The following is a 16,387-nucleotide window of genomic DNA, read 5'->3' as shown; positions in this document are numbered from 1 at the left end:
TTGCTGTTCTTCTCCATCTATTTAGTAGTTGCTATTTTTACTGTTATTATTTAATGGAAAGTTAAATACATGGAATGTATAGTATGGGCGCAATAGCTGACTTTAAATTCTACAACCCCACCTTCTAAGAACAACAAAAAAGGGGAAAAGTTACTGCTTCAGAAAATAGCTCCTAGATTTCCCATTCAAATTCCCAGTATTCTCCATCTAGTTCTGGCTATTGAACTCTGTGGTTTCACACTGATGTGGGATTGGGAGCTGTGTGGTGGTGGTGTGGAGGGATGGCTGTGTTGTTTTGTGGTGTGTGCGGGGAAAGGCATGTAATTTCGTTGTGCAATAGCACAATGACAAATAAAGCTATTCTGTTCTATGCTTGCTGAGAAATTTGGGGAACAATAGTCTTGAAAATCAACTCTTGAGAAAATAAAATGTGAGTTACAGAGATCTTGCAACTGAAAACAGCATGACGGGCGAGATAAAGCTTCACGTATACCAATCCCTCCTCTGATGGGATTTCAAATTCATAATGCACGTGTGTGCCTGGATAGTTATTTGTTTGAAAAGTATTCAGTTAAATATCAAGATAAATGGGTTACAAATTGTTGTATCAGATATTATAAAACACATGGGATTGATCAGTCCTAAGACATGTCTTTGTGTGCCATTGGTAGGGTAAGTAAGTAAGTAAGTTAATAATAATAATAATAATAATAATAATAATAATAGCAGCAATTTATTTATAACCTGCCCTTTCTCCCCGAAGGGACTCAGGGCGGTTTTAAAAGAATAACATCAATGGAAAACATTCAGTGCCTAAAACAGACAAACATCAATCGAGACATAAGCATGAAATTAAAAAATCACAATATAACTTATAAAACTAACCAAAAATTAACTGAGAATTAAACTAAATAAACATAATATAACACAAGGAGTCATACCAATTAAACGCAATACATTAAAAGCATAAAATCATAAATAAGTCATATAGCTAAAAGTAACTTGTTTTGTGTCAATGAAATAATGTTTGCTAGTTGTTTTATTACTGCAGCATCTTGAGCCACAGGGAGGGGCAAGTAATAAATTCATTTTTATTATTATTATTATTATTATTATTATTATTATTAGGTTGCTGTGATTTTTCCAGGCTGTATGGCCATGTTCCAGAAGCATTCTCTCCTGAGTTTATAGATCTGTGGAACATCTCCCAACATAAGATTCTTCCAGGCAGGAAGCAGCCAGGCTTTGAAACTTCAAGGCTATTTAATGCTAATCAAGCTGGCCAATTGCAACATTCACACTTGTTTCACACAGATAAGAGTTCTTTCTCCCACCCTGGACATTCCACAGATATGGAAACCCCACTTGCCCAGTTTCCAATAGACCTCACAACCTCTGAGGATGCCTGCCATAGATGTGGGCAAAATATCAGGAGAGACTGCTTCTGGAACATGGCCCTACAGCCTGGAAAACTCACAGCAACTCGGTGATTCCGGCCATGAGAGCATTTGACAACACATTTATTATTATTATTTTATTATGACACAGCAAACAAGATAGATATGCTGGATTTTGTATCACAAAATCACAAGTTGAACACTTCCCAAGCGTCTAGGACTGTGTAATGTATTTTCGGATGATGCGCGCAGATCCCAGTAGGGTGGCCCTTTGCAGTTGGCAGATCGTGATTTTGTCAATGTCTATTGTTTCCGATAAACATTGACAAAATTATTGACATTATTATTATTGTTATTATTATTACTAGGCAGCTTTGAGTTCCTACGGCCACCTTGAGTCCCTACGGGCGAGAAAGCCGGGGTAAAATTGTTGTAAATCAATCAATCAATAAAATAATAATAATAATAATAATAATAATTAGTGCTTCCAATACAAAACCTTCTTCATAAGACTACAGAGATAGCATGCTTTTGTGCCACTTTAAATACAGGTACTTTCACACAGTCTGATCTGAATTGTTAAAAGGTGTGGTCAGTCTAGATACTTCTCTATGTATGAACCAGGGGCTTGTCCACACTACACATATAGCACTCTGATAGAACATAGGTAAAGGTAAAGGTTTTCCCCTGACATTAAGTCCAGTCGTGACTGACTCTGGGGGTTGGTGATCAACTCCATTTCTTAGCCGAAGAGCCGGCATTGTCCATAGACACGTCCAAGGTCATGTGGCCGGCATGACTGCATGGAGCGCCGTTACCTTCCCGCCGGAGCGGTACCTATTGATCTACTCACATTGGCATGTTTTCGAACTTCTAGGTTGGCAGGAGCTGGGGCTAACAGCGGGCGCTCATTCCGCTCCCGGGATTTGAACCTGGGACCTTTCGGTCTGCAAGTTCAGCAGTTCAGCGCTTTAACACACTGCGCCACCACCAGGGGCCCCAGTAGAACATATTCCATCTTAAAAGTCATGATTTCATTCTACGGAATCATGGATTCTGTACTTTAGTAAAGTACTATTTAGAATTATTTTCCAAAGACCTGAAGTGCCTTCCTAAACCATAAACACCAGGATCCTATAGGTTAGGCCGATGTCAGTTAAAGTGGGTTCATAGTGCTATCATTGTGTAGTATGAAACGGTCCGAGTTTTTCCATTTCAAAAAGTTTATCCCATGCCCCAATCCAACAGGAGGAAAGACAGAGACAGACACAACTCATGGGAAGAGTTCTTTAAACAAGAGGAAGCGCATGGTAGGCACACAGTTGCAGCTTGCAGGTGTATTTCCTCCTTTTGGAAGCCACCTACAAACCAAAATCAGGGGTAGGAATCTTGAGGTTCTCTACAGAGATTGTTGGACTGCAGCTCCCACCAGGGCTTGCCATTTCAGGAAATTGTGAGGAATGCTGAGAGATACAGTCCAATAACCTCTGGAAGGCCACACAATTTCCACCCCAGCTTGAAATTCAGTTATAACTCCCAATTAGTTGATTGGATTGACAAGTGGTAACTTACAATTCAGCAAATGATTAGAATTAATTAGACAGTATAATCCATTCGGAGCTTAGAAAAGTTACTTCTTGGACAATCTCACAGGCTGCAAAATTCTGTAACGTCTGCCTTTCCCTCAGTTGACACACTTTTAGGATTCAGTAGAAAGGCCAGGAAACTCAAATAGGACTTTGCTTCCATTTTACAGATAGAAACCTATGTGAGTAAAGAAAACTGAATGTTCATAGATAGCTAAACCAATCTCTGAGAACTAGGTATTGCAATTCTTTGATGAGGAATGATAGAATTTTAATGTTTAAATATTACAATATTGGAGTCCCTGATGGCACAGCAGGTTAAACCACTGAGCTGCTGAATTTGCAGAATGATAGGTTAGCAGTTTGAATCCAGGGAGTGGAGTGAGCTCCCACTGTCAGCTCCAGCTTCTGCCATCTTAGCAGTTCGAAAACATGTAAATGTGAGTAGATCAATAGGTACCACTCTGGAGGGAAGGTAATAGCGCTCCATGCAGTCATGCCAGCCACATGACCTTGGAGGTGTCTATAAACAATGCCGGCTCTTCGGCTTAGAAATGGAGATGAACACCAACCCCCAGAGTTGGACATGACTAGACTTAATGTCAGGAGAAAATCTTTACCTTTACTATATTGTATTAATATTATTATTGATATTATTTTAATATTATAATATTAATATTAATATTATATAATAAAGTAGAATGTACCTAAATGGATAGAAAATTGTAATAGAACCATAAGCATAACATGTTTTAAGAGGGGAAAGTTGAAAACTAGATGGATGGCAGGTTATTGTTACCTTTAGTGTTATTTCAGATTAGAGTATGCAAAATGCTAATATGTTTAATGAAGATATATATAAGCTGTGTTAAGATCTCAAAAGTTTATTTATGTCTCTTTTTTTTAAAAAAAAATACCATGTACTTTCCTGACTTAGATCTGGGTTCTTAATATTCACATTTTTGGAAAAATGGTTAATTGTATATTTTGATAATAAATATATGTTTTAAAAAGAAATACCCTATATACTTGAAGATAAGCCAAGTTTTTCAGCCCTTATTTATGAGCTGAAAAAGCCTCCCCCGGCTTATAATCGGGTCAAGGTTGGCAAGGAGTCTGCAGGCTATTACTTGCAATAGTGATGTATTTCTCTCTTCTCCTCCCTTATCAGTGTTTTCTTTTGCAAAGCCTCCCTCACTCTTAATCAAGGGAATGTTTTGCAAAGAGAGACACCCTTGCAAGTCAGGAAGAAGAAAAATATATATTCATTAATCTTATGAAAGCATTTTCCCCTGAAATATTTGTTAAACTCTCCTACAGATATATAGGCATTAACCCTTTGCAAGCTTTTGCAAACTCTAAGTACCTTTATATGTATATCTATCTATATACATTAATTTTATATATGAATTTTCCCCTCATATGTTTGCAGGTCTTTGCAAATCTTTTCTACATATAGATCCATGTACCTGTGCATCTGTAGCCATACATATACATTATTTTTATATATGAATTTACCCTCATGTGTTGGCAAGTCTCTGCAAATATCTATATAAAGAGAGATGTCTGGATAGATATGAATATATTATTACCTACCTATATATAGGGCTTGGAAATATTACAGGAGGGAAATGAACACACAAATATATATAGACATGTCTAGATAGATATGAATATACAGTAGAGTCTCACTTATCCAACACTCGTTTATCCAACGTTCTGGATTATCCAACGCATTTTTGTAGTCAATGTTTTCAATACATTGTGATATTTTGGTGCTAAATTCGTAAATACAGTAATTACTACATAGCATTACTGCGTATTGAACTACTTTTTCTGTCAAATTTGTTGCATAACATGATGTTTTGGTGCTTAATTTGTAAAATCATAACCTAATTTGATGTTTAATAGGCTTCTCCTTAATCTCTCCTTATCATCCAACATATTCACTTATCCAACGTTCTGCCGGCCCGTTTATGTTGGATAAGTGAGACTCTAATGTGTGTGTGTGCGTGTGTGTGTGCGTATATATATATATATATATATATATATATATATATATATATATGGTTTGCAAATATTGTAGGGAAAATGCACACACACATACATAGAGAGAGGGGTGGATTTGCAAACGTTTCAGGGAGAAATGCATATGTGAAATTAGTACAGTAGAGTCTCACTTATCCAACATAAACAGGCCGGGAGAACATTGGATTAGTGAATATGTTGGATAATAAGGAGGGATAAAGGAAAAGCCTATTAAACATCAAATTAGGTTATGATTTTACAAATTAAGCATCAAAACATCATGTTATACAACAAATTTGAGAGAAAAAGTAGTTCAATACGCAGTAATGCTATGTAGTAATTACTGTATTTACGAATTTAGCACCAAAATATTATGATGTTTTTAAAACATTGACTACAAAAATACGTTGGATAATCCAGAACGTTGGATAAGCGAGTGTTGGATAAGTGAGACTCTACTGTATCTATAATTATAGATCTATATCTAGCTCTGCATTGTTTATATAAGCATTGAATATTTGCCTGTTACTATGTTGGAAGCTGCCCTGAGTCCCCATGGGGAGATAGGGTGCGATCCAAATGAAGTTTATTATTGTTATTATTATTAGGTTATTGTTGATACCATATTGTTTTTGTTGCCCCTACTTTTCCACTTATAGAGCTAGTTTATTGTTTTTCTTTGAAATACGGTAAATATTCAAAAACATTTAACCTAGATGCCTCAATCAATGAAATTTTATTGGTATCTATTTTTATTTTGAAATTTACCCGTAGCTGCTGCATTTCCCACCCTCGGCTTATACTCGAGTCAATAAGTTATCCCAGTTTTTTGTGGTAAAATTAGGTGCCTCGGCTTATATTCGGGTCGGCTTATACTCGAGTATATACGGTAATATAATTTAATATGAAGAAACACATCAACAGAGGCAAAGTGATGTGGAAATAAAGGAAAACATCAGCAACCCTCCCCAGCCTTCTCCCTTTCCTATCTCTGCATGGCTACATTCAGATGATTTATTGGCCACAGAGCAGGAAGGGGAGGATGATGATTTGTGGCTGGCATGTATTAGTTGCCATATCAAAATGGGTGTCTGGTATATATGAGTGTGTACAAGGGGGTGAATAAACAGTTTCTCCCTCTACTACAATGGGCACCCTTCCTTCTTCCTGTACTCCTTTCCCAGAGCAGATTCTGCTCAGTGGCGGGAACGGAAAACAGGGCTTGAGGGTGTGAGCGCCAGCCCATCCTTATCTCGGGAAACACATGTCAAGCACAGGTTTGTACGGCGCATATGTGTGTGTGTATAATGCAGTGAAAATACGTCCTAAGAGACATGGCTCCAAATCATGTGACCCTGTATATAAGCATGACCGTTTGCAATATTTGCCAAATAACAACAAACTAGGGCCCCCAGCAATATGTTGCTGTGTATTCCAGATGTGCATGTATGACCTGAAGACGAGGTCCTGTCACAATTCATGTTACGATTCTACTTTATCTGCAGTGACAACAACCCATGGGATCCTGAGATTGGTAGTTCAGGAAAGGCATTTAGAATCCTTAACCAGAAAGTTCTTCCTCTGGTGCCTCTGGCTAAACTACAAATCCCAGAATTCCATAGGATGCAGCCTTGATATTTAAAGTACAGTAGAGTCTCACTTATCCAACACTCGCTTATCCAACGTTCTGGTTTATCCAACACATTTTTGTAGTCAATGTTTTCAATACATCGTGATATTTTGGTGCTAAATTTGTAAATACAGTAATTGCTATGTAGCATTACTGTGTATTGAACTACTTTTTCTGTCAAATTTGTTGTATAACATGATGTTTTGGTGCTTAATTTGTAAAATCATATCCTAATTTGATGTTTAATAGGCTTTTCCTTAATCTCTCCTTATTATCCAACTTATTCGCTTATCCAATGTTTTGCTGGCCCGTTTACGTTGGATAAGCGAGACTCTACTGTAGAGTCAAAGTAAAATGAATGGGTAGTTTAGGGTAGGGGGGGGGGGGCTGAATTAGGCCATGTTGTCCCAGGCCAATTCTACTGCCATATAAAATCAGGGTTATCTGCTTTGAACTGGATTATATAGCAGTGTAGACTCAGAAAATTCAGTTCAAAGCAGATTATCTGGATTATTTGCTTTGATAATCTGGATTATATGACAATGTAGAAAGGCCCTAAGGAAGCACATATATTTATGGACACATAGAAGGATGCAGGAAGATTAGAGGGAAGTTCAAGGAAACCGGTCATATTGCTCAGGCCCCTTCTACACTGCCGTATAATCCAGATCATTAAAGCAGATAATCGACATTATCTTCTTTGAACTGGATTCTATGAGTCTGCCATATGACGGAGCCCCGGTGGCAAAGTGTGTTAAAGCACTGAGCTGCTGAACTTGCAGACCGGAAGGTCCCAGGTTCAAATCCCGGTAGCAGAGTGAGCGCCCACTGTTGCTCCAGCTTCTGCCAATCTAGCAGTTTGAAAACATGCCAATGTGAGTAGATCAATAGGTACCACTCCGGCGGGAAGGTAACGGCGCTCCATGCAGTCATGCCGGCCACATGACCTTGGAGGACTCTACGGACAACGCCAGCTCTTCGGCTTAGAAATGGAGATGAGCACCAACCCCCAGAATCAGACATGACTGGACTTAACATCAGGGGAAACCTTTACCTTTACCTTTATACTGCCATATCATCCATTTCAAAGCAGATAATCTGGATTTTATATGGCAGTGTAGAAGGGACCTGAGACAGTGTATTCTGTCCTCAAATAACTCTTGCAGTCAATACGTTTCCCAAATGTTGGGTGAAATCTCTCTTTTTTGCAATTTAAATCGGTTGGTTCATGTTCTAGTTTCTGAAGCAGTCTCTTTCTTCGACATGGCATCTTCAGTTAAAGATCATAGAATCATAGAATAGTAGAGTTGGAAGAGACCACATGGGCCATCCAGTCCAACCCCCTGCCAAGAAGCAGGAAATCGCATTCAAAGCACCCCCGACAGATGGCCATCCAGCCTCTGCTTAAAAGCCTCCAAAGAAGGAGCCTCCACCACGGCCCCAGGGAGAGAGTTCCACTGTCGAACAGCTCTCACAGTGAGGAAGTTCTTCCTGATGTTCAAGTGGAATCTCCTTTCCTGTAGTTTGAAGCCATTGTTCTGCGTCCAAGTCTGCAGGGCAGCAGAAAACAAGCTCGCTCCCTCCTCCCTATGACTTCCCTTCACGTATTTGTACATGGCTATCATGTCTCCTCTCAGCCTTCTCTTCTGCAGGCTAAACATGCCCAGCTCTTTAAGCCGCTCCTCATAGGGCTTGTTCTCCAGACCCTTAATCATTTTAGTTGCCCTCCTCTGGACGCTTTCCAGCTTGTCAACATCTCCCTTCAACTGTGGTGCCCAGAATTGGACGCAGTATTCCAGGTGTGGTCTGACCAAGGCAGAATAGAGGGGGAGCATAACTTCCCTGGATCTAGACGCTATTCCCCTATTGATGCAGGCCAGAATCCCATTGGCTTTTTTAGCAGCCGCATCACATTGTTGGCTCATGTTTAACTTGTTGTCCACAAGGACTCCAAGGTCTTTTTCGCACACACTGCTGTCAAGCCAGGCGTCCCCCATTCTGTATCTTTGATTTCCATTTTTTCTGCCGAAGTGAAGTATCTTGCATTTGTCCCTGTTGAACTTCATTTTGTTAGTTTCGGCCCATCTCTCTAGTCTGTCAAGATCGTTTTGAATTCTGCTCCTGTCTTCTGGAGTGTTAGCTATCCCTCCCAGTTTTGTGTCGTCTGCAAACTTGATGATCGTGCCTTCTAACCCTTCGTCTAAGTCGTTAATAAAGATGTTGAACAGAACCGGGCCCAGGACGGAGCCCTGCGGCACTCCACTTGTCACTTCTTTCCATGATGAAGACGACGCATTGGTGAGCACCCTTTGGGTTCGTTCGCTTAGCCAATTACAGATCCACCTAACCGTAGTTTTGTCTAGCCCACATTTTACTAGTTTGTTTGCCAGAAGGTCGTGGGGGACTTTGTCGAAGGCCTTACTGAAATCCAGGTACGCTACATCCACGGCATTCCCTGTATCGACCCAACTCGTAACTCTATCGAAAAAAGAGATCAGATTAGTCTGGCATGACTTGTTTTTGGTAAATCCGTGTTGACTATTAGCAATGACCGCATTTGTTTCTAAGTGTTCGCAGACCACTTCCTTAATGATCTTTTCCAGAATTTTGCCTGGTATTGATGTGAGGCTGACCGGACGGTAATTGTTTGGGTCGTTCTTTTTTCCCTTCTTGAAGATAGGGACCACATTCGCCCTCCTCCAATCTGCTGGGACTTCTCCTGTTCTCCAAGAACTCTCGAAGATAATTGCCAGTGGTTCTGAAATAACTTCCGCTAGTTCCTTCAGTACTCTTGGGTGTAGCTGGTCTGGCCCTGGGGACTTCAATTCGTTTAGAGTGGCCAGGTGTTCCTGGACAACTTGTTTCCCTATTTGGGGTTGGATTTCCCCCAATCCTTCGTCCATTCCATGTTGCTGAGGTTGAAGATGGCTTTCTTTTTGTGAGAAGACCGAGGCAAAGAAGGCATTAAGTAGTTCTGCCTTTTCCCTGTCCCCTGTCGCCATCACCCCATCTTCTCCTTGCAATGGCCCTATCGCCTCCTTTTTCTTCCTTTTTCTACCAACGTAAGCAAAAAAGCCTTTTTTGTTGTTTTTTATGTCCCTGGCAAGCCTGAGCTCATTTTGCGCTTTAGCCTTGCGAACCTTTTCCCTACAGGTGTTGGTTATATGTTTGAATTCTTCTTTGGTGATTTCTCCCCTTTTCCACTTCTTGTGCATGTCACTTTTGACTTTTAGCTCAGTTAGAAGTTCTTTGGACATCCATTCTGGCTTCTTTGCACTTGTCTTATTTTTCTTCTTTGTTGGCACTGTTTGCATTTGCGCCTTGAGTATTTCACTTTTGAAAAACTCCCATCCATCCTTAACTCCCTTGTTTTTTAATATTGGCGTCCATGGAATGCCGCTCAGTAATTCCTTCATTTTTTGGAAGTCAGCTATCTTAAAGTCCAGAAAGCGTGTTTGACTTGTCTTAGTTTCAGCATTCCTTTGTATTGCAAACTGCAGGAGCACATGGTCACTTGCCCCTAAGGATCCAACCACTTCAACTGTATTGATCAGGTCTTCCACATTTGTTAAGATTAGATCAAGAGTTGCTGATCCCCTTGTTGCCTCTTCTACCTTCTGGACCATAAAATTATCTGCAAGGCAAGTAAGGAATTTGTTGGACTTTGTACTCTTGGCTGAGTTTGTTTTCCAGCAGATATCGGGATAATTGAAATCGCCCATGACTACTATATCTCTTCTTTGTGCCTGTTTGGTCAGCTGTTGACAGAAGGCTTCATCAAGTCCTTCATCCTGACTCGGAGGTCTGTAGTAGACACCCACGACAAGATCTTTTTGAGTCCCGGTTCCCTTGATTCTTATCCAGATGCTTTCAAGCTGGTTTCCCGGATTACAGTCTTGCATTTCTTCTGCAACGTAACTGTTTTTGACATATAAAGCTACCCCCCCTCCTCTCCCCTTTGTTCTATTTCTGTGAAAGAGGTTATAGCCCTCAATGGTTAAATTCCAGTGATGGGAGTTAACATGGCTATTAACATACCTTAACTTAACATACCTAGCTCCATCGACCTTTCTTTATGATCAATATGCTTTTATTTTCAATTTACATATTCATAAAGAAACAGTGAAAGAAATCTATATACATGTATATATACATGAACCAATACTATACTACCTAACAATATCCGTGTTTGATTATGCTTCCCTCTCCTCCCACCCCTCCCAGTTTAATGACTTCCTTTCCCTTGGGTTAGAGACATTCATATATAATTCCGTTCTTCTTGTTTCATTGTTTTTTTATTCTTCCTTCTGGATGGATATTATTTATAGATTCCCTGCACAGATTCTAACAGGTTAAATTATGAAGTCTTCTATAAAAACTTTTCCTTCATTCTTTTTTAAAACATAATTTAGAAATAGTTCCCAATTCTTGATAAAGTTTATTTGTGTTTTGCTTTGTTCATCATTGCTAATTTGTCCATTTCTGCTCTTTTAAAGACTTCCACTATCCGTTCATCTTTTGTTGGTTGGTCTGCCTTCTTCCAGAACTGTGTGTATACTGTTCTTGCTGCTATTATCGTGTTGTGCAATACTTAATAATTTAGTGATTTTGTTTGGTTATTTGTCATTCCCAATAAAAACAAATCAGGCTCCAATTGTGTCTTCAAATGAAAATTTTCTTGCAGTGCTTTTTGTACCTTGCCCCTAGAATTCGCTTGCTTTTTTACAGGACCACCACATGTGGAAGAAAGTTCCTTCCTGTTCTTTACATTTCTAGCACTTGTTGTTTCTTCCCTTATACGTTTTAGTTAGCTTTGCTGGGATCAGGTATCACTTCTTCATCATTTATAAAAATTTTCGCTAACATCGTAGCATTTAATTTTATTTAAGCCAAGTTCACATTTTTCCCCATTTATCTACCGTAGTTCTATGTTTGTGCCCAATTAATCATACACTCCTTTATCAGTTCTGTTTCCATTTCCATCTTCAGTAATACTTTATATATTTTTCCAATAAGATGTTCTTCATTAGTACACAGTTCCTTTTCAAATTCTGATTGGTCTCTTTCAAATCCCATATTTTTACTGTCTAGTGCAAATCTTTCTTTCAGCTGCCTATATCTGTACCACTGTAGGTGAAGTCCTGCATCCTTCAGTTCTTGAGTTTTAAATCTGTATTTATCATCTTCATGCATTATTAAATCTCTATATGTAATCCAGTGTTCTCCTTTCTTCTTATCTAGCTTGTAAAAAGCTTCTTCCATTGAAATTGATAACAGGGTTTTTGGACAGGGTTTAGTTTTGTGCTTAGTATGGCTCATCTTATAAAATGGTGATTAAAGTCTGTGCGTACTTTTGCTTTTTGATACCATATATAGGCATGCCATCCAAAATGTAAATCATGACCTCCTAATTTTACAGTCTCTCATTTCTTAAGGTTAGCCAATCTTTCATTCAAACTAGTATGCATGCTTTGAAGTACAATTTCAGCTCTGGCAATCCCAATCCTCCCCTTTGCTTTTCATCCTGCAAAATCTTGGTTTTAATTCTAGGCTTCTTGCCTTGCTGTATGTATTTGGTATATTTGGTTAAGTATTTTTCCATTGTTTAAAAGGTGTGTCATTTATTATAATTGGAATGTTCTGAAAAAGAAATAGCATTTTTGGTAATATATTCAGTTTAACTGCAGTTATTTATTCATTTATTTATTTATTTACAGTATTTATATTCCACCTTTCTCACCTGGAAGGGGACTCAGGGTGCATCACAATGCACACATACATGGCAAACATTCAATGCCATATGAACATAGAGACATAGACAAAGACACAGAGGCAATTTAACATTCTCCAGCTTCCAGCTTCCTGAGGGGATGCTCGATTCTGGCCACAGGGGGAGCAGCTGCTTCATCATCTACTGTGACATCTTGATGGATACTTCCTCATTCCAATGGCTGCTGGACGGTTTTTATGGTGTCATAAATTAGTTATATTAGTCTCCCCGCAAAGTGGTACCTAAATTCCTACTTGATGCAACTATCTTTCGGTTGCTTAGGTCAACAACGAGCAGGGGTTATTTTTTATTTTAATGGTCGGGTGCTTACTCCAACACCGGCTGGCCTCGAAACTCATGACCTCTTGGTCATAGTGATTTATTGCAGCTGGCTATTTAACCAGCTGCACCACAGCCCGGCCCCTATTCTTCCCAATAGTGATAACTTCAATGTACTCCATCTTTGTATATCTGATTTTATTTCTTTCCATGTATTTTCGTAATTGTCTTGAAATAGTGTCGTATTCTTATTTGAGAGTGATATTCCCGAGTATTTTCCTTTTTTCCCATTTGTAATCTATCGCCATTTCTTTGGGTAACATTCACCCTGTGGTTTTGTTTTTCTTCCAGTTGCATTTCTACAGAAAGAGAACCTTTCATATCCCAAGTGTTTCACAGAGAAAATGGAAGAGCTGGCCTGCTTCTGGGAGACATCCAGACTGACTGAAGAACAAAACTATCAGAGCACATACAGCTTTGGCTACAAGTATGGGTGAGTGACTTGCCAGCTATACAAAAAGAGTCAATCTCAAGGGGTTAACGTTTTGGTTATTAGATATTTTGTCTGAGAAGAAGATGCTCAATGCTACCAGCTTAGATTCTCCTGGAGTGGCCAAGTCTCTTCTACAAATATATTTTGGTCTTCAAAAATATATTCTGTGGTGTGTTGTCAAAGGCTTTCATGGCCGGGATCACAGGGTTGTTGTATGTCTTTCGGGCTGTGTGGCCATGTTCCAGAAGTATTCTCTCCTGACGTTTCGCCCACATCTATGGCAGGCATCCTCAGAGGTTGTGAGGTATACCTCTGAGGATGCCTGCCATAGATGTGGGCGAAACGTCAGGAGAGAATACTTCTGGAACATGGCCACATAGCCCGAAAGACATACAACAACCCTATTCTGTGGTGTCCCTGTACCTGTCCTTAATATCAGATCCAAGGCTTGCCATGTGAATAAGACTCCTGTACCTTTAATGCCTTATGTGGATGAAAGGATTTCAGAGAAAATAAGTAGGTAATAAATACAACTGCTTAAAATGTCCATTTTACACATCCATGATTAAAGTAATAGGAACTTTCTGAAGGTTCAGCCTGTCATCCCAGCATTTGATCCAAAAAGAGTAACCATCCAACACCTATTGCTCATTAGGTCTACCTAAACAGCACAGCAAATTATCCTTTTGGCGAAGGATGGTAGGAGTAATAATCCTAACATATTCAAAGAGCCATAGGTTGGGGAAGGCTCAATGACATGCCACAAGGGATGTGACATTGCAGGATCTGCCAATAGCTAAGCTGTTGAGAAGCATAAGAGGCAGAAGAATTTCTGGCAGAATCAGGAAAACTGTAGCCCTCCAGATGTAATAATAATAATAATAATAATAATAATAATAATAATAATAATAATAACAACTTTATTTTTATACCCCGCCTCTATCTCCCCAAAGGGGACTCAGGGCGGCTTACATGGCGCCAAGCCCGAATAAAAACAATAGCAATATAAAACACAATAATAGACAAAAGACATGCACAATTATAAAAATTTAAACATTAGCCAATAAAATCAAATGACAAGAACTAATAAAAACATGGATTAAAATAGAGAGGTTGTAAAAGTAGACTGGGTAGAGGTACCATATAAATATTGTAAACACGAGGTGACTGATAAAGTGCTTCAACTCCCAGAATTCCTCATCATTGACTCTTCTGATTAGGATTATTGGGAGCTGCAATCTAACAGAGCCTAGACTCCAAAGGCTTGCACCCTGCCAATCCCAAATTAGAGAAGGAAGAGGAGTAGAAGACAAAGAGAAGGGCTCCTTGCCAGCAGTTGCAGGAATGCTGAAGATGGATTCACATGGGGATTTGAAATATTTGTTCAAAGGCATCTGAAATTTTTACCTTTTTTATCTTGACTACTAGCCCCGACAGGAAACTTAGTCTCAGGAGTAAAAAAATTCATAAAGCATAGCAGAAACCATGTAAACCATGTCTTCAGGAATCACTTAAAGCAATATCTGCCTTTCTATTTCTGGGGTCTCTACTGGGAACAAAAAAAGAAAACTTTCAGATTAGTTTTGTTCCAAATTTTCATAATTGTCTATTATTTCCTTCCACACAGAGAAGACCAATACCTAACACTGTGCAATTTGACTGTGGAATATACACCTTGGAACACAACACGTTATACTTGCTTCTTTCCGCGGGGAGATGTTTCGGCCTTCGCCCCTATGGAAGTCAAAGTCTTTGATGGGATGAACCATACCATATATAGCAGAAGAAACCTCTATGTGGAAAGGCTGAGTAAGTTCTAAGCATAAGATGGATGAGCTGGCAGAGAATAATATTTTACCCCATTGCAATTAATGACCACACTTAGGCAGAAAAAAATGAAATGCACAGATATATGATGGGTGATGTCTGGCTCAACATTAATAGATGTGAAAAAGATCTTTGAGTCTTCGTGGACAACAAGCTGAACATGAGACAACAGCTTTGGTCAGACCTCACCTGGAAAAACACTGTGTCCTCACTCTGCCTAAGGGTCAAGATGACTCTGGCAACAAAGCAAGAGAGATAGTGCAGGCCAGCTAAGATGGTTAATGTGAACTGCAGCCTCTTGAATAGCCTTATCTCAAGAGGACATTCGAGGACATTTCTTGTTCAAGTTGATCGACCTTGTCATTGACCAAAGAACACCCAATAGATCTCTTGTATGCCCACCTGCTGCCTCCTCCTCCTGCCCTGGTGTCAACGTGGCCACAGAATGCCAACCTTTGGCTCTATTCTATCATTAACCACAAGTCCAAATTGAAAAAGGGTATCAGTTTTTTTTCCTTCCCAAATAGGTTTAACATTAAGATTTTGATTATGTGGCACAGCTGGTTAGTAGCCAGCTGCAATAAATTACTACTGACCGAGAGGCCATGCCTTCGAAGCAAACCAGGTCGAAGTGAGCTCCCGACCATTTTAAATGTCTAGCTTGCTGTTGTCCTATGCAGCCCGAAAGACAGTTGCATTTATCGAGTAGGAAATTTAGGTACCGCTTTATGTGGGGAGGCTAATTTAACTAATATAAGGTAAAGGTAAAGGTTTTCCCCTGACGTTAAGTCCAGTCATGTCTTACTCTGGGGGTTGGTGCTCATCTCCATTACTAAGCCGAAGAGCCAGCGTTGTCTGTAGACACCTAGAAGGTCATGTGGCTGGCATGACTGCATGGAGTGCCGTTACCTTCCCGCTGGAGCGGTACCTATTGATCTACTCACATTGGCATGTTTTCGAACTGCTAGGTTGGCAGGAGCTGGAGCTAACAGCAGTCGCTCATGCCGCTGCCGGGATTTGAACCTGTGACTTTTCAGTCTGCAAGTTCAGCAGCTCAGTGCTTTAACAAACTTTGCCACCGGGGCTCCCACCGCTTTATGTGGGGAGGCTTTTTTATGGTGTTGTTAAATTAACCGCTTTATGTTGGGAGGCTAATTTAACTAATATACAACACCATAAAAAACCTTCCAACAGCGTGTGGAAGAATGAGGAAGTACTCCATCAAGGACTCGATGTCACAAGTGAATGGTGAAGTGGCAGCTCCCCCTGTGGCATCATCCCCCACCAGGGCCGTAGCCAGAAAAAAAAATTCGGGAGGGGTTTTGAAAATTTCGGGGGGGGGGGGGGTTAACCCCTATCACACACCCCTCCCCGCTA

The 16,387-nt window shown here is 39.8% G+C and overlaps 1 protein-coding gene across 1 annotated transcript in view; it reads left to right on the top strand.

Annotated features, from left to right (window-relative positions):
* epor (erythropoietin receptor) overlaps positions 1–16,387 on the top strand; it is a 30,918-nt gene that overhangs the window by 3,138 nt on the left and 11,393 nt on the right. Inside the window, exons 2-3 of the mRNA XM_062974122.1 lie at positions 13,042–13,183; positions 14,811–14,992. Coding sequence (XP_062830192.1) covers positions 13,042–13,183; positions 14,811–14,992 — 324 coding nt within the window. The remainder of the gene's footprint in view (positions 1–13,041; positions 13,184–14,810; positions 14,993–16,387) is intronic.

This window comes from Anolis carolinensis, chromosome 2, assembly GCF_035594765.1.
Source record: "Anolis carolinensis isolate JA03-04 chromosome 2, rAnoCar3.1.pri, whole genome shotgun sequence".
Classification (NCBI taxonomy): domain Eukaryota; kingdom Metazoa; phylum Chordata; class Lepidosauria; order Squamata; family Dactyloidae; genus Anolis; species Anolis carolinensis.
The sequence above is the reverse complement of the archived record's forward strand: the minus strand, read 5'-3'. Positions and strand labels throughout refer to the sequence as shown.